Here is a 24,493-nt window from a genome sequence, read left to right on the forward strand (position 1 = left end):
CTCGGTCAGTGTGCTGTCCCGGCTCCACTACATCGCTCCGTGTCATGGTCACTTTCTTCTCTTTCTCAGTTGTTGCCTCTTGTCTTCGGTCACACTATCCTGTGTAATGGTCTGCCTCTCTTCAGGATACACATCGTTCCTTGTCTTGCTCTTTCCTGTTCTAGGAGCCGTCTCTCTTGGTCATTCGTCCCCTCGGTCAGTGCGCTGTCCCGGCTCCACTACATCACTCCATGTCATGGTCACTTTCTTCTCTTTCTCAGTTGTTGCCTCTTGTCTTCGGTCACACTATCCTGTGTAATGGTCTGCCTCTCTTCAGGTCACTTACATCGTTCCTTGTCTTGCTCTTTCCTGTTCTAGGAGCCGTCTCTCTCGGTCATTCGTCTCCTCGGTCAGTGAGCTGTCCCGGCTCCACTACATCGCTCCGTGTCATGGTCACTTTCTTCTCTTTCTCAGTTGTTGCCTCATGTCTTCGGTCACACTATCCTGTGTATCGGTCTCCCTCTCTTCAGGTCACTTACATCGTTCCTTGTCTTGCTCTTTCCTGTTCTAGGAGCCGTCTCTCGGTCATTCGTCCCCTCGGTCAGTGCGCTGTCCCGGCTCCACTACATCGCTCCGTGTCACGGTCACTTTCTTCTCTTTCTCAGTTGTTGCCTCTTGTCTTCGGTCACACTATCCTGTGTATCGGTCTCCCTCTCTTCAGGTCACTTACATCGTTCCTTGTCTTGCTCTTTCCTGTTCTAGGAGCCGTCTCTCGGTCATTCGTCCCCTCGGTCAGTGCGCTGTCCCGGCTCCGCTACATCGCTCCGTGTCATGGTCACTTTCTTCTCTTTCTCAGTTGTTGCCTCTTGTCTTCGGTCACACTATCCTGTGTATCGGTCTCCCTCTCTTCAGGTCACTTACATCGTTCCTTGTCTTGCTCTTTCCTGTTCTAGGAGCCGTCTCTCGGTCATTCGTCCCCTCGGTCAGTGCGCTGTCCCGGCTCCACTACATCACTCCGTGTCATGGTCACTTTCTTCTCTTTCTCAGTTGTTGCCTCTTGTCTTCGGTCACACTATCCTGTGTATCGGTCTCCCTCTCTTCAGGTCACTTACATCGTTCCTTGTCTTGCTCTTTCCTGTTCTAGGAGCCGTCTCTCGGTCATTCGTCCCCTCGGTCAGTGCGCTGTCCCGGCTCCGCTACATCGCTCCGTGTCATGGTCACTTTCTTCTCTTTCTCAGTTGTTGCCTCTTGTCTTCGGTCACACTATCCTGTGTATCGGTCTCCCTCTCTTCAGGTCACTTACATCGTTCCTTGTCTTGCTCTTTCCTGTTCTAGGAGCCGTCTCTCGGTCATTCGTCCCCTCGGTCAGTGCGCTGTCCCAGCTCCACTACATCGCTCCGTGTCATGGTCACTTTCTTCTCTTTCTCAGTTGTTGCCTCTTTTCTTCGGTCACACTATCCTGTGTATCTGTCTCCCTCTCTTCAGGATACACATCGTTCCTTGTCTTGCTCTTTCTTCTTCTAGGAGCCGTCTCTCTCAGTCATTCGTCTCCTCGGTCAGTGAGCTGTCCCAGCTCCGCTACATCACTCCGTGTCATGGTAACTTTCTTCTGTTTCTCAGTTGTTGCCTCTTTTCTTCGGTCACACTATCCTGTGTAACGGTCTCCCTCTCTTCAGGTCACTTACATCGTTCCTTGTCTTGCTCTTTTCTGTTCTAGGAGCCGTCTCTCGGTCATTCGTCCCCTCGGTCAGTGCGCTGTCCCAGCTCCACTACATCACTCCGTGTCATGGTCACTTTCTTCTCTTTCTCAGTTGTTGCCTCTTGTCTTCGGTCACACTATCCTGTGTAATGGTCTGCCTCTCTTCAGGTCACTTACATCGTTCCTTGTCTTGCTCTTTCTTCTTCTAGGACCCGTCTCTTGGTCATTCGTCCCCTCGGTCAGTGCGCTGTCCCGGCTCCACTACATGTCTCCATGTCATGGTCACTTTCTTCTCTTTCTCAGTTGTTGCCTCTTGTCTTCGGTCACACTATCCTGTGTAATGGTCTGCCTCTCTTCAGGTCACTTACATCGCTCCTTGTCTTGCTCTTTCCTGTTCTAGGAGCCGTCTCTCGGTCATTCGTCCCCTCGGTCAGTGTGCTGTCCCGGCTCCACTACATCACTCCATGTCACGGTCACTTTCTTCTCTTTCTCAGTTGTTGCCTCTTGTCTTCGGTCACACTATCCTGTGTAACGGTCTGCCTCTCTTCAGGTCACTTACATCGCTCCTTGTCTTGCTCTTTCCTGTTCTAGGAGCCGTCTCTCGGTCATTCGTCTCCTCGGTCAGTGCGCTGTCCCGGCTCCGCTACATCACTCCGTGTCACAGTCACAGCTCCTAGAACAAGAAAGAGCAAGACAAGGAACAATGTAAGTGACCTGAAGAGAGGGGAGATCGATGCATAGGATAGTGTGACCGAAGAAAAGAGGCAAGAACTGAAAAACAGAAGAAAGTGACCGTGACACGGAGTGATGTAGTGGAGCCGGGACAGCACACTGACCGAGGGGACGAATGACCGAGAGAGACAGCTCCTCGAACAAGAAAGAGCAAGACAAGGAACGATATAAGTGACCTGAAGGTAGGCAGACCATTAGAAAGGATAGTGAGACCGAAGAAAAGAGGCAACAACTGAGAAAGAAGAAAGTGACCGTGACACGGAGTGATGTAGTGGAGCCGGGACAGCACCCTGACTGAGAGGACGAATGACCAAGAGAGACAGCTCCTAGAACAAGAAAGAGCAAGACAAGGAACGATGTAAGTGACCTGAAGAGAGGCAGACCGATACATAGGACAGTGTGACCGAAGAAAAGAGGCAACAACTGAGAAAGAAGAAAGTGACCGTGACACGGAGTGATGTAGTGGAGTCGGGACAGCACACTGACCGAGGGGACGAATGACCGAGGGACGGCTCCTAGAAGAAGAAAGAGCAAGACAAGGAACGATGAAAGTGACCTGAAGAGAGGGGAGACCGATACACAGGATAGTGTGACCGAAGAAAAGAGGCAACAACTGAGAAAGAAGAAAGTGACCGTGACACGGAGTGATGTAGTGGAGCCGGGACAGCGCACTGACCAAGGGGACGAATGACCGAGAGACGGCTCCTAGAACAGGAAAGAGCAAGACAAGGAACGATGTAAGTGACCTGAAGAGAGGGAGACCGTTACACAGGATAGTGTGACCGAAGACAAGAGGCAACAACTGAGAAACAGAAGAAAGTGACCGTGACATGGATTGATATAGTGGAGCCGGGACAGCGCACTGACCGAGGGGACGAATGACCGAGAGAGACGGCTCCTAGAAGAAGAAAGAGCAAGACAAGGAACGATGTAAGTGACCTGAAGAGAGGGAGACCGATACAAAAGATAGTGTGACCGAAGACAAGAGGCAACAACTGAGAAACAGAAGAAAGTGACCGTGACATGAAGTGATGTAGTGGAGCCGGGACTAGAGATGAGCGATGTTCGAGGTTCGCCAATTTCATGTTCGAGTGATTTTGGAAGTATTCAAGACATTCGACGAACTCGAGCCTTTTGCTAAAAGCTCGACAGTTCGAGTAGCGTTTGGGAACGATTTGAGCACCAAAAACATGGCTTTTCACAGTAAGGCTATGTGCACACGTTGCTATCTGCATGCGTCCTGCGTCCCCAGCACAATCCCTCTCTCTTTCCTACTCACCGATCACGGGCGTGGCGCTGCACGGCTGTCACAAATCTGCGGCGTCTTTTCCTCTTTTGAAAATGGCTGCCGCTTCATTATTCAATCAGTTATTCCATGCTTTCCCCGCCCACCGGCGCCCATGATTGGTTGCAGTCAGATACGTCCCCACGATGAGTGACAGCTGTTCCACTGCAAACAATCACAGCCGCTGGCGGGCGGCTCTATATCGTGCAGCAAAATAAATAAATAAATAAAAAAAAATGTGGTTCCCCCATATTTGATACCAGCCAGGATAAAGCCACACGGCTGGAGGCTGGTATTGTCAGGATGGGGAGCGCCACGTTATGGGTAGCCCACCACCCTAACAATATCACCCAGGAGCCACCCGGAATTGCCGCATCCATTAGATGTGGCAGTCCCAGGACTCCACCCAGCTCATCCCGAATTGCCCTGGTGCGGTGGCAATCGGGGTAATAATGAGTTAATCATGCCAGGCGTCTCCCCGAGACACCTTCCATGATGAACCTGAAAGTGAAAGTAAAGAAACACACACAGCGAAAAATCCTTTATTTGGAATAAAAGAAAAAAAAACACCTCATTTACCTTTTTATTAATCCCAAAACAACAATCCAGGTCTGAAGTAATCCACACGACACTGTCAGCTCTGCTACATGAAGATGACAGGAAGCCCCGTAGAACACGAGCACTTTATGTCCTCTCCACGTAGCACCTGAACTGAACCGCGCTTTAATCTGAGACTTCAGTCTGCAATGCTCCCGTCTAAGAAGCATTAGTTCATGAGTTCGCGTCCTGGCCGCCCCGGTAAAAAAATTAATTTATTTTTAATTTTAAATTAGAATTATTTATTTATAATTCTAATTTAATTTAATTACGCACTGAGGGGAGGAGCCGGACATCAGCTGTGAGCCACACCTCTAAAATCGGAGCAGTTCACGGAATGAGGCTGCATTGCTCTCTCTTTTTCTCTTAGTCAGTCAGTCAATCAGTCAGTCTCTCTCTCTCTCTTCTCTCTCTTTTCTCTCTTTTCTCTCTCTGATCAGCTGATGCGGTCACCTGATGGAATCAGCTGACACTATAAGTTGAGCGGTGAGGCCGGCTTTTTACCATCTGGCCGGCTAAAATATCAGCTGATGCTGTCGGACAGGAGTCTGCACAGAAGTGTGTAGTTTGTTTGGTTTTTTTTTGCACTGATGCATCATCTGATTGTATAAAAGCCGTTTATACAAGCAGCCGCTGTGTCATGTGATTCAGGCCCTTGAACCTGACACGTTATCTGATCACTTTGCCTTCCAGCAAACCGATCAGATGATATTGGATCCGGATTGGACGGCGCGGGACCCTTGACCCAGGATTACTGCGGAGGGGGGTTCTTTATTTCAATAAAGATGGAGTCACTAATTGTGTTGTGTTTTATTTCTAATAAAAATATTTTTCTGTGTGTTGTGTTTTTTTTTATCTGTACTAGAAATTCATGGTGGCCATGTCTAATATTGGCGTGACACCATGAATTTCGGGCTTAGGGCCAGTTGATAATATACAGATAGCCCTAACCCCATTATTACCCAGCGAGCCACCCATCACCAGGGCAGCTGGAAGAGTTGGATACAGCGCAAGAAGATGGCGCTTCTATGAAAGCGCCCTTTTCTGGGGCAGCTGCGGACTGCAATTCGCAGCAGGGGTGCCCAGAAAGCTTGGGCACCCTGAGCGGCGGATTCCAGTCCCCAGCTGCATAGTTGTACGTGGCTGGCACAAAAATTGTGCGAAGCCCACGTCATTTTTTTTTTAATTTCATGAAATTCATAAAATAATTAAAAAAAAAAAGGGCTTCCCTATATTTTTGGTTCCCAGACAGGTACAAATAGGCAGCTGCAGAACTACAAGGCTCAGCATACTCCATCCAGGACTCTATGCAGGAGTTGTTTGCCCACCTAAAAAATTACGTGGGCTTCGCCATATTTTTGTATGCTAGCCAGGTACAGCAGGCAGGTACGGCTGCCCCCAACCCCCAGCTGCCTATTTGTACATGGCTGGGAACAAAAAAAATAGGGAAGCCCTTTTTTTAATTATTTCATAAATTTCATGAAATAATTAAAAAAAAAAAATCGACATGAGCTTCGCCACATTTTTGTGTCCAGCCGAGTACAACTAGGCAGCTGAAGATTGGAATCCGATGCACAGGTTGGCCTGAGCTTTCTGGGCCCCTCTGCTGCGAATTGCAGTCCGCAGCCACCCCAGAAAATGGCGCTTTCATAGAAGCGCCATCATCTGGCGCTGTATCCAACTCTTCCAGCAGCCCTGAAGCCGGGTGACTTGCTAGGTAATAATGAGTTAATACTAGCTTTATTTTACTAGCTAGTTTAAGTCAGAGATGCTTAATGTCAGGCAGGTTTGACCCGGCCATTAAGAATCTCCAATAAAGGGTTAAAAAAAAAAAGACACCACACAGAGAAAAAATACTTTAATAGAAATAAATACACAGACACATTAAAGACTCCATGTTTATTACTCCCTGTCAGCCCTCCACGATCCATGGTCTTCTGTCTTCTTTCTTCTTCAACCCATGCAGCTCTGCTACATCAGGCAGCACTGCATGGGAGGAAGAACACTGCTGCTACCGTGCAGTCTATTCACTCAGTGAGAATGAGCAGCAGCCTATAAGCGGTGAAGTCACCGCTGACAGTCGGGTTGCTATAGCAACGGTGATCTCCGTTATTGACCGGCTGTGGCTGAACGGGGAAGCCGACCATGTGCCAGAGCATTTCGCCGGTATACAGAGATGCTGGAACGATCACCGTGTACCGGAGAGATGCACTGACAGGACCTAGCATGACATCATAGCCATGTGACCAGTCTGTAGCCAATGAGATAATAGACACGTGACTAGTCACATGCTATTTTGACGTCACGGAAGGTCCTATCATCAGTGATGGTTACCAGGAGGACGCAGCGATTATCGGAAGGAAAAGCTGTGGGAGACAGAGTGCAGGACGTGTCGCGGGGACCTGTAAGTATAATAGCAATGTTTATTAACTGTATGTGTACATTTATAATGTGTTTTTATCTGTTTGTGTTTGGGCTCGAGAGGTTCGTCGAACGGTTCGTCGAGCCGAACTCGAACAGGGCCTCCATTCGACGAACCGAACCAAACTCGAGCCTTCAGAGGCTCGCTCATCTCTACCGGGACAGCACACTGACCGAGGGGACGAATGACCGAGAGACGGCTCCTAGAAGAAGAAAGAGCAAGACAAGGAACGATGAAAGTGACCTGAAGCGAGGGAGACCATTACACAGGATAGTGTGACCGAAGAAAAGAGGCAACAAATGAGAAACAGAAGAAAGTGACCGTGACATGGAGTGATGTAGTGGAGCCGGGACAGCGCACTGACCAAGGGGACGAATGACCGAGAGACGGCTCCTAGAAGAAGAAAGAGCAAGACAAGGAACGATGTAAGTGACCTGAAGAGAGGGGAGACCGATACAAAAGATAGTGTGACCGAAGACATGAGGCAACAAATGAGAAAGAGAAGAAAGTGACCATGACACGGAGTGATGTAGTGGAGCCGGGACAGCGCACTGACCGAGGGGACGAATGACCAAGAGAGACGGCTCCTAGAAGAAGAAAGAGCAAGACAAGGAACGATGAAAGTGACCTGAAGAGAGGGAGACCATTACACAGGATAGTGTGACCGAAGAAAAGAGGCAACAACTGAGAAAGAGAAGAAAGTGACCATGACACGGAGTGATGTAGTGGAGCCGGAACAGCGCACTGACCGAGGGGACGAATGACCAAGAGACGGCTCCTGGAACAAGACAAAGCAAGACAAGGAACGATGTGTGTCCTGAAGAGAGGGAGACCGATACAAAAGATAGTGTGACCGAAGACAAGAGGCAACAAATGAGAAAGAGAAGAAAGTGACCATGACATGGAGACATGTAGTGGAGCCGGGACAGCACACTGACCGAGGGGACGAATGACCAAGAGAGATGGCTCCTGGAACAAGACAAAGCAAGACAAGGAACGATGTAAGTGACCTGAAGAGAGGGGAGACCGATACAAAAGATAGTGTGACCGAAGACATGAGGCAACAAATGAGAAAGAGAAGAAAGTGACCATGACATGAAGACATGTAGTGGAGCCGTGACAGCTCACTGACCGAGAGGACGAATGACCGAGAGACGGCTCCTAGAAGAAGAAAGAGCAAGACAAGGAACGATGTGTATCCTGAAGAGAGGGAGACCGTTACACAGGATAGTGTGACCGAAGAAAAGAGGCAACAACTGAGAAACAGAAGAAAGTGACCATGACACGGAGTGATGTAGTGGAGCCGGGACAGCACACTGACCGAGGGGACGAATGACCAAGAGAGACGGCTCCTAGAAGAAGAAAGAGCAAGACAAGGAACGATGAAAGTGACCTGAAGAGAGGGAGACCATTACACAGGATAGTGTGACCGAAGAAAAGAGGCAACAACTGAGAAAGAGAAGAAAGTGACCATGACACGGAGTGATGTAGTGGAGCCGGAACAGCGCACTGACCGAGGGGACGAATGACCAAGAGACGGCTCCTGGAACAAGACAAAGCAAGACAAGGAACGATGTGTGTCCTGAAGAGAGGGAGACCGATACAAAAGATAGTGTGACCGAAGACAAGAGGCAACAAATGAGAAAGAGAAGAAAGTGACCATGACATGGAGACATGTAGTGGAGCCGGGACAGCACACTGACCGAGGGGACGAATGACCAAGAGAGATGGCTCCTGGAACAAGACAAAGTAAGACAAGGAACGATGTAAGTGACCTGAAGAGAGGGGAGACCGATACAAAAGATAGTGTGACCGAAGACATGAGGCAACAAATGAGAAAGAGAAGAAAGTGACCATGACATGAAGACATGTAGTGGAGCCGGGACAGCTCACTGACCGAGGGGACGAATGACCGAGAGACGGCTCCTAGAAGAAGAAAGAGCAAGACAAGGAACGATGTGTATCCTGAAGAGAGGGAGACCGTTACACAGGATAGTGTGACCGAAGAAAAGAGGCAACAACTGAGAAACAGAAGAAAGTGACCATGACACGGAGTGATGTAGTGGAGCCGGGACAGCACACTGACCGAGGGGACGAATGACCAAGAGAGATGGCTCCTGGAACAAGACAAAGCAAGACAAGGAACGATGTAAGTGACCTGAAGAGAGGGAGACCGATACAAAAGATAGTGTGACCGAAGACATGAGGCAACAAATGAGAAACAGAAGAAAGTGACCATGACATGGAGTGATGTAGTGGAGCCGGGACAGCACACTGACCGAGGAGACGAATGACCGAAAGACGGCTCCTAGAAGAAGAAAGAGCAAGATAAGGAATGATGTGTATCCTGAAGAGAGGGGAGACCGATACAAAAGATACACATGATCAGCATGGCAGAAATACGATTAGTAAAGGTATATTACCTATAAGGAATTTTACCACCTCTCTCTGCACATTGTTATAGATGGGTCTTTTATGACCTTTTTGACGATATGGAGATCTCCTCCCCTTTCATCCTTGGACATTGGGTCCCTCAGGATTGAATAAGGTGCCCTCTTAATTAAACTAACCCCTAATGTAATTTTACCTAGACCATGTGTAAAGGGCGGTGGCACCTCTGGTGCCACCCCCCTCTGCAACATTGTCTGTAGGTGGGTCTCTTTTTTGACCTTTTGGATAATGGGGAAATGTCCCCTCTCCTATAAGATACATGATCCTCTGAAAGTTTGACCATCAGCCTCCACCACCATAATTATCTACTTTACCTCCGCTTTGTGCAGAACAGGGCGGCATTTTTTGTCGCCTTTCTCTGTAACATCGCTGCAGGTGGACTTTCTTGGTCTTTAAACAGGGACGCTTCCTTTTCTTTCATATTTGATATCTTTGGAATTCTTTGTATTGTGATTATTGGATAGATATTATGATGAAATACCCCTTGACCCATTAATACTGCGATGAATTCTATCTTTGACCCATGTCATATTCTTTGAGTCTTTTTTCTTTCAGTAATAATGATGTACCGATCCTCTATTCAGAATGTTATTAACCCTAGAACGCATACCTGGGGCCTCGGAGGCCTGCTAGGTCATTTGTTTTCCATAGTAGATTGAATTGCTTGGGCGTTCTAGGGTTAAATACGCTAATACACCGATTATATGAATTTCTGTTCTGAATTCACCTTGCATCATTCATGTTTTTAATGGGGGAGTACAGACCGCTTATGTACGATTCTGAGTAATATTAACATCTGCCTATTTGGAGAAACCTAAATAAATTGGTAATATATGACTTCCTGGAAGACATATGGATAGCGTTATGCACTATATTATGTGATATTAATTTACTGTCCTTGGTTAGTGGCTGCGGTATTATCCTTTATTATGCAGGTTTCTATATATCAGTGCTCTGTATTCATAGCGGCCGCCATATTCGGGAAGCACATTTCTACCTAGGCTACTTAAACATGGCGCTGGTTCCATTACATACAAGCAGAACGGGCACTGACGCTGCGGCGCGCATGCGCGGTCCTCCCCCTCTTGGTCTCGTGGTGCTGCTGCGTCACTGGAGGCGACTGAGTCGCCTCTGGTGACGTAGCCCCGCCCCGTGCCGGGGGAGGGGGCCTCGCGTTCGTGCTCAGCAGCGTCCGGTAAGAAAGTGCTGTTTAATTATTACATACATCTGTATGAGAACTATTTAAAGCGGTCCGACACCCCCTGACATCACCCCCTGACAAAGCTGACGAGAAACGATCCTTGGAGTGGTCTGTCCTTATAGGTAATATACCTTTACTAATCGGATTTCTGCCATGCTGATCATGTGTATGTTGATTTAGCAAATATACCCCTTTAACTAGGCTCTTTTCTATAGTCAGGCACATGCAGTTTTTTGTAACATCACCAATGCCTTGGGTGTTTGCTTGGTATAATATTATCCATACAATCAATATTATCTTATATATAAGCTAATAGCCCTTATCTATTTCCCCTTTGCAACTAAATAAATCGGTTTCATATATTGGGGACAGTGAGCATTCTAGGCTTTTTCTTGCTTAAAGCAATATTGGGATTAACATATATAACTTTATGTAAAAATGTACATCATGTATCAGGATTGGCCGTCATGTGGATCATTATGCTTTCAATTATGGCAGACTCCTTTATCACACCTTTTTATTATATGTATTTTTTTAACATGTCTGTTTCTCTAATGCACTATTCCTACTGCAGAAGCTCGCCCTACACTAACTGCAGAATAAGAGCGGTGTTATTAGAGGCTAGAATAGCTTTCAATTAGCCCTGACTGTTGGTTACTGTTGTTCCAGCAGGTCCTGTCACTCTATAACACTGTCCCGTCTCCAGCAGAATCGCTCTCTAGTCTCTACACGATTTCTGGATAGAGTGAGGCAAACATGGCGTCTTTCATAGACCCGATGATGCTATGCGACCGACCAATCACAATAATGCCAGTAGCCAAAATGGCTACAGCATTACCATGATTAGCATGCAGTCCCCACATGTTTAGTGGCTGGAAAAAAGCTTCTATACATGCGGGGCGGAGACTCGAGCATGGCACCCGAGTACCAAAATACTCACGTATCGAGTGTCTCAAGTACCACGATGCCCAATTGATTACCGAGCAGTGCCGAGCACACTCACCCATCACTAGTGATAACGATAATCCTGTACACACAGCTACCCACTTCATACCATCTGCTTCTACAGGCCCATGCCCATCCGGCAGCACATAGTGCCTCCACTCTCCAAAGAATGAAATGTTTAAGCATTCATCTCCTCTGCTGAGCTTTATTTATCTCCTCTGCTGAGGTTTATTTATCTCCTCTGCTGAGGTTTATTTATCTCTTCTGCTGAGCTTTATTTATCTCCTCTGCTGAGGTTTATTTATCTCTTCTGCTGAGCTTTATTTATCGCCTCTGCTGAGGTTTATTTATCTCTTCTGCTGAGGTTTATTTATCTCCTCTGCTGAGGTTTATTTATCTCCTCTGCTGAGGTTTATTTATCTCCTCTGCTGAGGTTTATTTATCTCCTCTGCTGAGGTTTATTTATCTCCTCTGCTGAGGTTTATTTATCTCTTCTGCTGAGGTTTATTTATCTCCTCTGCTGAGCTTTATTTATCTCCTCTGCTGAGGTTTATTTATCTCCTCTGCTGAGGTTTATTTATCTCCTCTGCTGAGGTTTATTTATCTCCTCTGCTGAGGTTTATTTATCTCCTCTGCTGAGCTTTATTTATCTCCTCTGCTGAGGTTTATTTATCTCCTCTGCTGAGGTTTATTTATCTCCTCTGCTGAGGTTTATTTATCTCCTCTGCTGAGGTTTATTTATCTCTTCTGCTGAGGTTTATTTATCTCCTCTGCTGAGCTTTATTTATCTCCTCTGCTGAGGTTTATTTATCTCCTCTGCTGAGGTTTATTTATCTCCTCTGCTGAGGTTTATTTATCTCTTCTGCTGAGGTTTATTTATCTCCTCTGCTGAGCTTTATTTATCTCCTCTGCTGAGGTTTATTTATCTCTTCTGCTGAGGTTTATTTATCTCCTCTGCTGAGGTTTATTTATCTCTTCTGCTGAGGTTTATTTATCTCCTCTGCTGAGGTTTATTTATCTCTTCTGCTGAGGTTTATTTATCTCCTCTGCTGAGGTTTATTTATCTCCTCTGCTGAGGTTTATTTATCTCCTCTGCTGAGGTTTATTTATCTCCTCTGCTGAGGTTTATTTATCTCCTCTGCTGAGGTTTATTTATCTCCTCTGCTGAGGTTTATTTATCTCCTCTGATGAGGTTTATTTATCTCTTCTGCTGAGGTTTATTTATCTCTTCTGCTGAGGTTTATTTATCGCCTCTGCTGAGGTTTATTTATCTCCTCTGCTGAGGTTTATTTATCTCCTCTGCTGAGGTTTATTTATCTCCTCTGCTGAGGTTTATTTATCTCCTCTGCTGAGGTTTATTTATCTCTTCTGCTGAGGTTTATTTATCTCCTCTGCTGAGGTTTATTTATCTCCTCTGCTGAGCTTTATTTATCGCCTCTGCTGAGGTTTATTTATCTCTTCTGCTGAGGTTTATTTATCGCCTCTGCTGAGGTTTATTTATCTCCTCTGCTGAGGTTTATTTATCTCCTCTGCTGAGGTTTATTTATCTCCTCTGCTGAGGTTTATTTATCTCTTCTGCTGAGGTTTATTTATCTCCTCTGCTGAGGTTTATTTATCTCCTCTGCTGAGGTTTATTTATCTCCTCTGCTGAGGTTTATTTATCTCCTCTGCTGAGGTTTATTTATCTCTTCTGCTGAGGTTTATTTATCTCCTCTGCTGAGGTTTATTTATCTCCTCTGTTGAGGTTTATTTATCTCTTCTGCTGAGGTTTTTTCATCTCCTCTGCTAAGGTTTTTAATCTCTGCTGAGATTCTTTACTTGCTCTGCTGAGGTTTTTAATCTCTGCTGAGGTTCTTTACTTTATCTGCTGAGGTTTCTCATCTCTTCTGCTGAGGTTTTTTATTTGCTCTGCTGAGGTTTTTCATCTCCTCTGCTTATTACTTGTTCCCCACCAGGCTTAGATAATGTCTCCACCTAAATGCAAAAAAAATCCCCTACAATGAGAGATGGAGCGAAGAGAATGCTTTTGTAATATATTGGGAAAGAACGTTCCTTCCATGGTGACTCCAGTGATGCACAATATGATTCTTTCCATGAATTGTTCTCCTTTCACACTTGTGTTGTGCGGTATCTGTCACAATGCGTAAATAGTGTGATAATAAAGGCAACAGATTCCTGAGAAATAACGTGTTGCATTCTTTTAGTTCTTTAGCTGTGAGAGAGAGAGCCCCCATCACCGCACACACACCGGCACTACCGCCCCCATCATCACCGCACGCACATCGGCACTACCGCCCCCATCATCACCGCACAAACACCGGCACTACCGCCCCCATCATCACCCCGCACGCACACCGGCACTACCGCCCCCATCATCACCGCACACACATCGGCACTACCGCCCCCATCATCACTGCACACACACCGGCACTACCGCCCCCATCATCACCGCACACACATCGGCACTACCGCCCCCATCATCACCGCACACACTGGCACTACTGCCCCTATCATCACCACATACACCGGCACTACAGCCCCCATCATCACCGCATACACATCGGCACTACCGCCCGACTTAGTTGCAGCTATGGGCTGCCATTAACTCCTTATTACCCCGATTGCCACCGCACCAGGGCAGTTTGGGATGAGCCAGGTAGAGTTCTGGGACTGTAGCATCTAATTGATGCAGCAATTCCAGGTGGCTGCTGGCTGATATTTTCAGGCTGAGGGGCTCCCCATAACGTGGGGCTCCCCATCCTGATTATACCAGCCTTCAGCCAAGTGGCTTTATCTTGGCTGGTATCAAAATTGGGGGGGACCACACGTCATTTTTGTTTTAAATTATTTATTTATTTTACTGGAAGATATAGACCCGCCCTCCGGCAGCTGTGATTGGTTGCAGTGAGACAGCTGTAACTCAGCATGGGGACGGGTCTGACTGCAACCAATCATAGGCGCCAGTGGGTGGGGGAAGCAGGGAATACGAGATGGAATAATGAGCGGCCGGCATTTTCAAAAGCAGGAGAAGCTGCCGGAGCAGTGTGACAGCCGTGCAGCACCGCGTCGGTGATCGATGAGTATGAGAGAGAGGGGCAGAGACCAACCGACAGAGAGACCAACAGAGAGAGAAAGACCAGGAGTGCTTTTAAATTATTTAGAACGTTCATGCTGAGCATGCTCAGTAGAACGTGACGGAATCCTGCACTGGAATCCTTTGCCAAACGCATGGTGACGGAATCCAGCACCATAGACTTTCATTATGCCTCTTAATGGATCCTGGAACATGACGGAATCCTGCGGAGTGCGTTTTTTTTACAGCAACCAAAAACGCTACATTCTGCGTTCCATCCGTCCGGCGCTCAGTCAAAATAATGACTCAGTGTCGGCCGTCGGATGCAACGCAGACACTTGCACCGCAGTGCGTCGTCAATACAAGTCTATGGGAAACTGCACAAGCCGTTAACGGCTTGCGCTATTTTCCATAGCGGGGGATTGCGACAAATGCAAGTGTGAAAGTAGCCTTACTGGGAAATAAGAATTAAGGCCATGTGCGCACGTTGCGTTTTTTCATGCGTTTCCGCAGCGTTTTGAACTGCAGCGTTTTAATGCAAAAATGCATGCGTTTTGATTTCCAAGCAAAGTCTATGGGAAATAGGGATTTCTTGTGCGCACGATGCTTAAAAAAACGTGCGTTTTGGTGTCAAAAATTTGTCAAAATCTCTGCCTTTGGAATAGCAGCATGTCAATTGTTTTTGCCATTTTGGCAGCGTTTTGGTAACATTGAAGTCAATGAGAATTATCAAAACGCATCCCAAATCAAAATCCCAGCGTTTTTCATGCTTTTTTGATGCAAAACGCATGCTTTTTTTACAAAATCAAAGCATGCGTTTTTGGCATTATAGTGAGGACATGACGTTTCCCTTTGCCCTCACATCCAGCCCGACTATAAAAAAAAAAGTGGCAAACATGAATTTAATGTTCTTTTAATCAGAAATATTAAATCACAATAATCTTTTTATTAAAATTAGCTATTTTGTGTATTATTTAAAGCATGACTTTTTTTGGGGTTTTTGACTGTTTAAACTTTATTTAGTTGTGTATTTGTATTGAAAACGCATCTGACTTTAAGCACAGAAAATGCATGTCAAACACGGCAAAAACCCTGCAAAAACGCTAGAAAATTGCATGTGTATTTCCTGCATTTTTGTGGTCAAAGCCAAATTTGACTATGACAAATTCTGCCAGAGGATGAGTTCATTTCTGCAAGGTATAGGACGCAACGTGTGCGCATGGCTTTAGGGTTAGTTTTAGAAATGTAATACTGGTTACAGACCGACAATTATCGATGATGATCCTGCTTGACAATGTTCAGGAGGGATTATACAGTGGGGGAAGTATTGGATCCCTGCTGATTGTGTAAGTTTACCCACTGACACAGACATCAGCAGTCTATAATTTAAGGGTCAGTTAATTTTAACAGTGATAGAATATCCAACACAAAATCCAGAAAACACATTGTATAAATTATATAAATGTATTTGCATTTTGCAGCGCGAAAAAGTATTGGATCCCTCTGGCAAACAAGACTTAATACTTGGCTGTCCCCTTGTTGGCTGTGCGGGAGTTAGACATTTTTTGTAGTTGATGATGAGGTTTGATGTCGGGAGGATTTTCCTCCTCTCCTCTTTGCAGATCATCTCTAAATCATTAAGATTTTGAGGCTGTCGCTTGGCAACGCGGATCTTCAGCTCCTCAATAAGTTTTCTATGGGATTAAGGTCTGGAGACCGGCTAGGCCACTCCATGACCTTAATGTGATCCGTTTTGACCCACTCCTTTGTTGCCTTGGCTGTATGTTTTGGTCATTGTAATGCTGGAAGACCCAGCCATGACCCATTTTTAATGTCCTGGCAGAGGGTAGGAGGTTGTCACTCAGATTTTATGGTACATGGCTCCATCCATTGTCCCAGTGATGCGGTGAAGTTGTCCTGTGCCCTTAGCAGAGAAACACCCCCAAAACAAAATGTTTCCCCCTCCATGCTTGACAGTGGGGACGGTGTTCTTTGGGTCATAGGCAGTATTTCTCTTCCTCCAAACACTGAGTTGAGTTAAGGCCAAAGAGCTCAATTTTTTTCTCATCTGACCACAGCACCTTCTCCCAATCACTCTCAGAATTATCCAGGTGTTCATTGGAAAACTTCAGACGGGCCGGCTAACATGGGCCTTCTTTAGAAGTGCCGGCTGCACATGAGCCTTCTTCGGGTGGCCGGCTGCATATGGGCCTCCTTCAGACGGGCCGGCTGCACGTGAGCCTTCCTCAGATAGGCCGGCTGCACCTGGGCCTTCTTCAGACAGGCCGGCTGCACCTGGGCCTTCTTCAGACAGGCCGGCTGCACCTGGGCCTTCTTCAGACAGGCCGGCTGCACCTGGGCCTTCTTCAGACAGGCCGGCTGCACCTGGGCCTTCTTCAGACAGGCCGGCTGCACCTGGGCCTTCTTCAGACAGGCCGGCTGCACCTGGGCCTTCTTCAGACAGGCCGGCTGCACCTGGGCCTTCTTCAGACGGGCCGGCTGCACCTGGGCCTTCTTCAGACGGGCCGGCCGCACATGGGCCTTCTTCAGATGGGCCGGCCACACAGGGCCTTTTTTCAGAAGGGACCGGCCGCATATGGGCATTTTTTCAGATGGGCCGGCCGCACATGGGCCTTTTTTCAGATGGGCCGGCCGCACACGGGCCTTTTTTCAGACGGGCTGGCCGCACATGGGCCTTTTTTCAGACTGGCCGGCCACACATGGGCCTTTTTTCAGACAGGCCGGCCGCACATGGGCCTTTTTTCAGACTGTCCGGCCACACATGGGCCTTTTTTCAGACGGGCCGTCTGCACATGGGACTTTTTGAGCAGTGGGACTTTGCGGGCACTGCAGGATTTTAAGCCATTACGGCGTAATGTGTTACCGATTGTTTTCTTGGTGACAGTGGTCCCAGCTGCCTTGAGATCAGTAACAAGTTCCCTCTGTGAAGTTTTCGGCTGATCTCTCACCTTCCTCATGATCCTGGAGACTCCACGAGGTGAGATTTTGCATTAAGCCCCAGATCCATGGCGATTGACACTCATTTTGTATTTCTTCCATTTTCTTACTATTTCAGTTACAGTTTCTCCTTCTCACCAGCGTCTTACTTATGGTTTTGTAGCCCATTCCGGCCTTGTGCAGGTCTATGATCTTCTCCATTCCAGCCTTGTGCTGGTCTATGATCTTCTCCATTCCAGTCTTGTGCAGGTCTATGGTCTTCTCCATTCCAGCCTTGTGCAGGTCTATGATCTTCTCCATTCCAGCCTTGTGCAGGTCTATGGTCTTCTCCATTCCAGCCTTGTGCAGGTCTATGATCTTCTCCATTCCAGCCTTGTGCAGGTCTATGGTCTTCTCCATTCCAGCCTTGTGCAGGTCTATGGTCTTCTCCATTCCAGCCTTGTGCAGATCTATGGTCTTCTCCATTCCAGCCTTGTGCAGGTCTATGGTCTTCTCCATTCCAGCCTTGTGCAGGTCTATGATCTTCTCCATTCCAGCCTTGTGCTGGTCTATGATCTTCTCCATTCCAGCCTTGTGCAGGTCTATGATCTTCTCCATTCCAGCCTTGTGCAGGTCTATGGTCTTCTCCATTCCAGCCTTGTGCTGGTCTATGATCTTCTCCATTCCAGCCTTGTGCAGGTCTATGATCTTCTCAATTCCAGCCTTGTGCAGGTCTATGATCTTCTCCATTCCAGCCTTGTGCTGGTCTATGATCTTCTCCATTCCAGCCTTGTGCAGGTCTATGATCTTCTCCATTCCAGCCTTGTGCTGGTCTATGATCTTCTCCATTCCAGCCTTGTGCAGGTCTATGATCTTCTCCATTCCAGACTTGTGCAGGTCTATGGTCTTCTCCATTCCAGCCTTGTGCTGGTCTATGATCTTCTCCATTCCAGCCTTGTGCAGGTCTATGGTCTTCTCCATTCCAGCCTTGTGCTGGTCTATGGTCTTCTCCATTCCAGCCTTGTGCTGGTCTATGGTCTTCTCCATTCCAGCCTTGTGTAGGTCTATGATCTTCTCCATTCCAGCCTTGTGCAGGTCTATGATCTTCTCCATTCCAGCCTTGTGCTGGTCTATGATCTTCTCCATTCCAGCCTTGTGCAGGTCTATGATCTTCTCAATTCCAGCCTTGTGCAGGTCTATGATCTTCTCCATTCCAGCCTTGTGCTGGTCTATGATCTTCTCCATTCCAGCCTTGTGCAGGTCTATGATCTTCTCCATTCCAGCCTTGTGCTGGTCTATGATCTTCTCCATTCCAGCCTTGTGCAGGTCTATGATCTTCTCCATTCCAGACTTGTGCAGGTCTATGGTCTTCTCCATTCCAGCCTTGTGCTGGTCTATGATCTTCTCCATTCCAGCCTTGTGCAGGTCTATGGTCTTCTCCATTCCAGCCTTGTGCTGGTCTATGGTCTTCTCCATTCCAGCCTTTTGCTGGTCTATGGTCTTCTCCATTCCAGCCTTGTGTAGGTCTATGGTCTTGGCCCTGACATCCTTAGAAAGCTCTGTGGTCGCCCATGTTGTAGAGGTTAGAGTCTGGCTGATTAATGGAGTCTGTGGACAAGAGGCTTTATACAGGGGACAATGTAAGAGCCGTCTGTAATACAGGGAATGAGGTGATTAGAAGTGTTTGTGTCTGTAGCCAGAACTCTTAATGGTTGGTAGGGGATCAAATACTTATTTCTTTGTACAAAATGGAAATAAATTTATGTAACTTATACAATGTGATTTTCTAGATTTTATTTTGGATATTCTATCTCTCACTACTAAACCATAACCCTTAAAATTATAGATTGTTCATGTCTTTGTCAGTGGGCAAACTTACAAAATCAGTAAGGGATCAAATACTTATTTCACCAACTGTATATATATTCTGCAATATTCATCAGGATAGAAAAAAAAATGAATGGAGACCACAATACAAACAGCATCAACATCATGAAGAACGTGAATCAAAATACTTTGTCTGGTTTCCAATGGAGACAAATAAAATTTCAGGCTCTCTCAAAATCATGATTGCATTTAATTGACTCTTACTGTGACAGACGCTTTCACCATTGCTGGTTACACTATGAGATTCTTTTTACTTATGACTAGATAAAAGCTTAGACAAGGAGGAAACCAGTACAGATCAACCAGTGCTCATGTCAGACATACCAGCATCACAGCTGGTACCAGAATCAACACCAGCACAGCTGGACCTAGAGCAAACACCCGCACTGGTGGACCCAGAACCATCACAGCTTGACCCAGAACCATCACCATCACAGCTGGACCTAGAACCAACAACAGCACAACTGGCCCCAAATCCAACACCATCACAGCTGGTCCTAGAACCAACACCATCACAGCTGGACCTAAAACCAACACCATCACAGCTGAACCTAAAACCAACACCATCACAGGTGGACCTAAAACCAACACCATCACAGCTGGACCTAGAACCAACACCATCACAGCTGGACCTAGAACCAACGCAATCAAAGCTGGTTCAAGAGGCAACCCCACATGAACAGGTTCTAGAAACAACAAAAGCAGAGCTAGACCCAGATTCAGCAAAATCAGAGATGGTTCCAAAATCAACCTGGACTAGCCCAGTACCATTATCGATAAACATTCCACATATAAGGGAAAATTCCATTCCAGATGGCATAGAACAGTCATCAATTCAACCACTCACCCAAGTCATTGCTCATCCAAGTCAAGAAGACATCTCAGCTTCAGTGAGCCCTTCTCTTCCTCTGGACAGTGCACCCCACATTGACAAGACTGCCATTCACAAAGCTTATTCCAATGATGAACCAGATGTACCAACAGAAGAAGAAAGAATCATTCCGGTGACACTGAGTGTGATCCCTACAAAGCCAGCGAGAGCTCATGACACATCTGTATTAGTAGACAAGGACAAGAAAGTCCTCACAAAAGCCAGTCAAGATGTGGCAAGAAGAAAAGACATTCAACAGCCATCAAAGGTATCAGCACAAAAGAAGAAGCTGAAAAACATGAACTTGACATCAATCAAGCAGAAAAACCAATTGTCGTCTTCCACGAGGTGGAATTATAAATCAGTCCCCCCAGGTAAGAGGATTTACAACATCTCACAAACATTCAGGAGAACTGTCCTGAAAAAGTAGCCAATTCCATCATTGTTATACATACTTACTTATCACAGCAGCTATGCAATCTCAACTGAGAATGAGGATGGAGGAGGCAAAAGACTCTAGAGATGATAGTCATCTGGAAGTAACAGGGAAGTCTAGAAGAAGGCAGAAGAAGATAAAAATGATTTTGCATGGCTTAGAAAGTGTGGTCTCATGGAGACAGGAATCTGGAAGGAGGTGGAAAGACAAATCTGTAAGAACAAAAGTCTGGAAAAGGGCACAGAGGTTAGGAGAAGACAGATGTATCTGAAAGGGGTAATAGGGTCTGGAGGAGACAGAGGAATATGAAAGGAAGAATAGAGGTCTGGAGAAGACAGAGGAATATGAAAGGGGTCTGGAGAAGATGGAGGAATAGGGGTCTGGAGGAGACAGAGGAATCTGAAAGGGATAATAGTGGACTTGAGGAGACAGAGGATTTTGAAAGAGGTAGTAGGGGTCTAGAGAAGATAGAGGAATCTTAAAGGGGTATTAGGGGTCTGGAGGAGAGTGGAATCTGAAAGGAGGAATAGTGGTCTGGAGGAGACGGAGGAATCTGAAAGAAGGAATAGGGGTCTGGAGGAGAAAGCAGAATCTGAAAGCAGGAATAGGGGTCTAGAGGATAAAGCTAAATGTGAAAGAAGGAATAGGAGTCTGGAGGAGACACTAATCGGAAAGGGGGAATAGGGGTCTGCAGAAGACAGAGGAATCTGAAAGGAGGACTAGGGGTCTGGAGAAAACAGAGGAATCTGAAAGGAGGAATTGGGGTCTGAAGGAGACAGAGGAATCTAAAAAAGGGAATAGGGGTCTTGAGGAGACTGAGGATCATTACTGATCTTCTCATCGGCCATCATTACTGATCTTCTCACCAGCCATCATTACTAATCTTCCCACCAGTCATCATTACTGATCTTCCCACCAGCCATGATTACTGATCTTCCTACCAGCCATGATTACTGATCTTCTCTCCAGCCATCATTACTGATCTTCTCACCATCCATCATTACTGATCTTCTGACCAGCAATCATTTCTGATCTTCTCACCAGCCATCATTACGGATCTTCTCAGCAGCCATTATTACGGATCTTCTCAGCAGCCATCATTACTGATCTTCTCACCAGCCATCATTACTGATCTTCTCACCAGCCATCATTACTGATCTTCTCACCAGCCATCATTACTGATCTTCTCACCACCCATCATTACTGATCTTCTCACCACCCATCATTACTGATCTTTTCACTAGCCATCATTACGGATCATCCATCGTCTGTGCTTTGTCCAGTGATTTTGATTAGCTGCTCTCGATAGGGTCCTTTCCTCTTCCTTCTCAAGGACCTATAATTTCCACTCTTATGGATATCTAAAGACTTCCTATAGTGTGAATGTAGCATGAGCCATGTCTTGGCAGTAAGGACTCAGTGTTACATGCAATTGAATGTTCATTTTTTCTGCATCTTTAATTATTATATCTTTTATTCTGTGGTGGACATCCAGTGTGGACATACTTTGGTCGCCCTGTCCAGGTTCCACACTTTATTCGAGCTCCAAGGCTTTGTCCATATCCGTGTCTCAGTTCACAGTCTCCACTGGTTTTCCCTCTTCATCGCACAAACCACATTTTACCCATGGGAGAATATAACAAGCAAAGCCACAGCCTCATGAAAACTCATATAAAGCCCAGCTTCAAGCAGCACCACAAACTCTTAGGGTACAAGAGAGGGATTTATAGCCTGTACCTCCCGGCAGCTAAACAGTGACAAGGTGTCCAGCAAGCAGGTAAGGACCAGTGCTGTCGCCTCGGCTGAGGAAATTGCATGGAGCTTCAGGCTTTTCCTAGACGTTCACACTAGATGAATGGCTTCTTTTCTAACATCTGAGAGCACCATGTTGTCCGTGTTTGCGCATAAAACAAATTAACACTGTATGTCCCAATGACAATTATAGTGGGAACCTCTCTAGGATTAATTTCCTGTGATATAACAATACTAACCAGACTAACAGTCCTATGTATGTTGCATGTTCAGTAGATGATAAAGATCCTGGGCATCCCACAAAAAGACCACCAACAGCTACAAAAGAAGCAACCACAAGAAGCACAGCTGGCACAGATCTATTCTTGGCACCGAAAGATCTTCTCTCCAACCTTGTCTCCCTCTTCTGGTCCAGGTGGTTTTAGTAAGTGCTGCATACTAACCCGCAGGTTTCACTGGGACGCTCTCCTTCTCTTGCTAGTTCCTTTACTTTCCTTCTCTCAGTAAAACTTCCTGTTAGGGCCGTTTCACACATCCGTCTTTTCTTTGGATTGGCGGATTCGGTGCACTCCAGTGCAGTGTGATACAGTACAAAGGCAGCGCAGCAACTTCTGGGTCACATGCTCTGGTCACATGACAGCATGTGACCGGAGCTTGTCGCGCTGCCATTGTACTGTATCACACTTTACTCCAGTGCACCGGGTCCGCCAATCCGGCGAAAAGACGGATGTGTGAAACTAGCCTTAGTTGGAAATTAACAATTGTGACTTAAAAATGTCAAGTTTCCCGTCTGCCCTCCTAAACTTGGGGCAGAGGCCTCTGATCAGGATGGAAGGGAATTACAGCAACATTAGGAAGTTTTGTATTAAGTGGGGAGCAGGTTATTTGTAGGGCAGAGGCCTTTAAAGTTAAGTGTGAGTAGAAGGTTGGAGATACTGAAGATGTCACAATACAAGATCCATAGAAAGAGAAGAACTGATACGTTTCCCCCATTCTTCCCTTCTTAGGTTCTGAGTATCCTTGGTTACTTCTTCAATGGTTCAGTCCATATTCCTCAAGAAGCCTTCACTCACCATTCTGAGAAGCTCGGGAAAGTCATCAGGACCAGTTCATTTATTGAGACCTGTGGTTGACATCACTGATATTTGTGCTGATGATGGAAGTTTTCTGCCCAGTCTGTGGATTTCTCTCAAGTTCTGAGCTGTCTATTCCTCTCTGCATCATGTCTGTGGCTTGGAGAGCCCAGCGCAGAGGTAACTGCTCCGCCTGAGATCCCCCGGGCTCAGCATATCTCTACAACTTTTGTTTTTCTGTATCCTTTAGATGTTTAGTTGACATCAGAACAATTGGACATATTTCTGTTCTGTAACGTATTACTAGAAATGTGCTAGGTTCCTTAGGTAGCTCGGTCACTGCAGATTTGGAGATGGCCTGTCTTCTGCTTCCCTATCCAACACTACTCCAGCCACCATCAAGAAAGATAGAAATATTGTAAAAGAGCAAATTGCATAGGTGTACCCAACGGATGAGAGCTGGTGGGCCTTCTAAGAGCCTACTGAGTTATGGTGCCAGGCACAGTATGGCGGCATCTTCACAGGACATGAATGATGGCATTGAGGGATGAGTCGCGTTCACATTATTAGAAATGTCTTGTCCATTTGAGTGGTTCTTTGGCTGTTCGAGATCCTACCACTCTTGTTGGTGACCGAATCATTATTAAATGTGACCGAATCATTAATTATATGATTGGTAGATCAGATCTGCATGAACCTCTAACATATTATATATTCAGAGCATTTTTTGTAAAACTTGGTAGCTCTGACTCAGATCCTTGTGTATGATTTCCCCTTGTAACTGTATGTTTAGCACAAGTCCATGATTGGCCTGCACAGTCTATTTCACTCATGCTTTGTAAACAGTTTTTTATTGTTTTTATTTCTTTATTTTGATTTCACTGTTTAACTTGAAAAATCTTAATAAAAATTCCCTTCATTGTACATAGAGCATGGTGTCCGTTATTAATATTAGAAATCTCCATTATTACTGAGCATGGCGTGAGGATGATGGCCCCAGGATCAGACACACTATAAGGCCTAAGCCACACGGCATGAAAATCGGACCGAGTGGAATGCGATGTTTTATCGCATTCCATTCGGACCAATATTAGCCGATGTCCCAGCATCCATGAGTGATTATTTTCTAAGCCCTAATCAGACCGAGAAAACA

The 24,493-nt window shown here is 46.2% G+C and overlaps 1 protein-coding gene across 1 annotated transcript in view; it reads left to right on the forward strand.

The window, feature by feature from the left end:
* Positions 1 to 24,219, forward strand: part of PI16 (peptidase inhibitor 16) — a 211,818-nt gene extending 187,599 nt beyond the window's left edge. Inside the window, exons 5-7 of the mRNA XM_075332328.1 lie at positions 19,473 to 20,453; positions 22,011 to 22,292; positions 23,275 to 24,219. Of these exons, the coding sequence (XP_075188443.1) occupies positions 19,473 to 20,453; positions 22,011 to 22,273 (1,244 nt within the window). The 3' untranslated portion in view covers positions 22,274 to 22,292; positions 23,275 to 24,219. The remainder of the gene's footprint in view (positions 1 to 19,472; positions 20,454 to 22,010; positions 22,293 to 23,274) is intronic.
* Positions 24,220 to 24,493: the final 274 nt, after the last annotated feature.

This window comes from Anomaloglossus baeobatrachus, chromosome 1, assembly GCF_048569485.1.
Source record: "Anomaloglossus baeobatrachus isolate aAnoBae1 chromosome 1, aAnoBae1.hap1, whole genome shotgun sequence".
Taxonomy (NCBI): Eukaryota; Metazoa; Chordata; class Amphibia; order Anura; family Aromobatidae; genus Anomaloglossus; species Anomaloglossus baeobatrachus.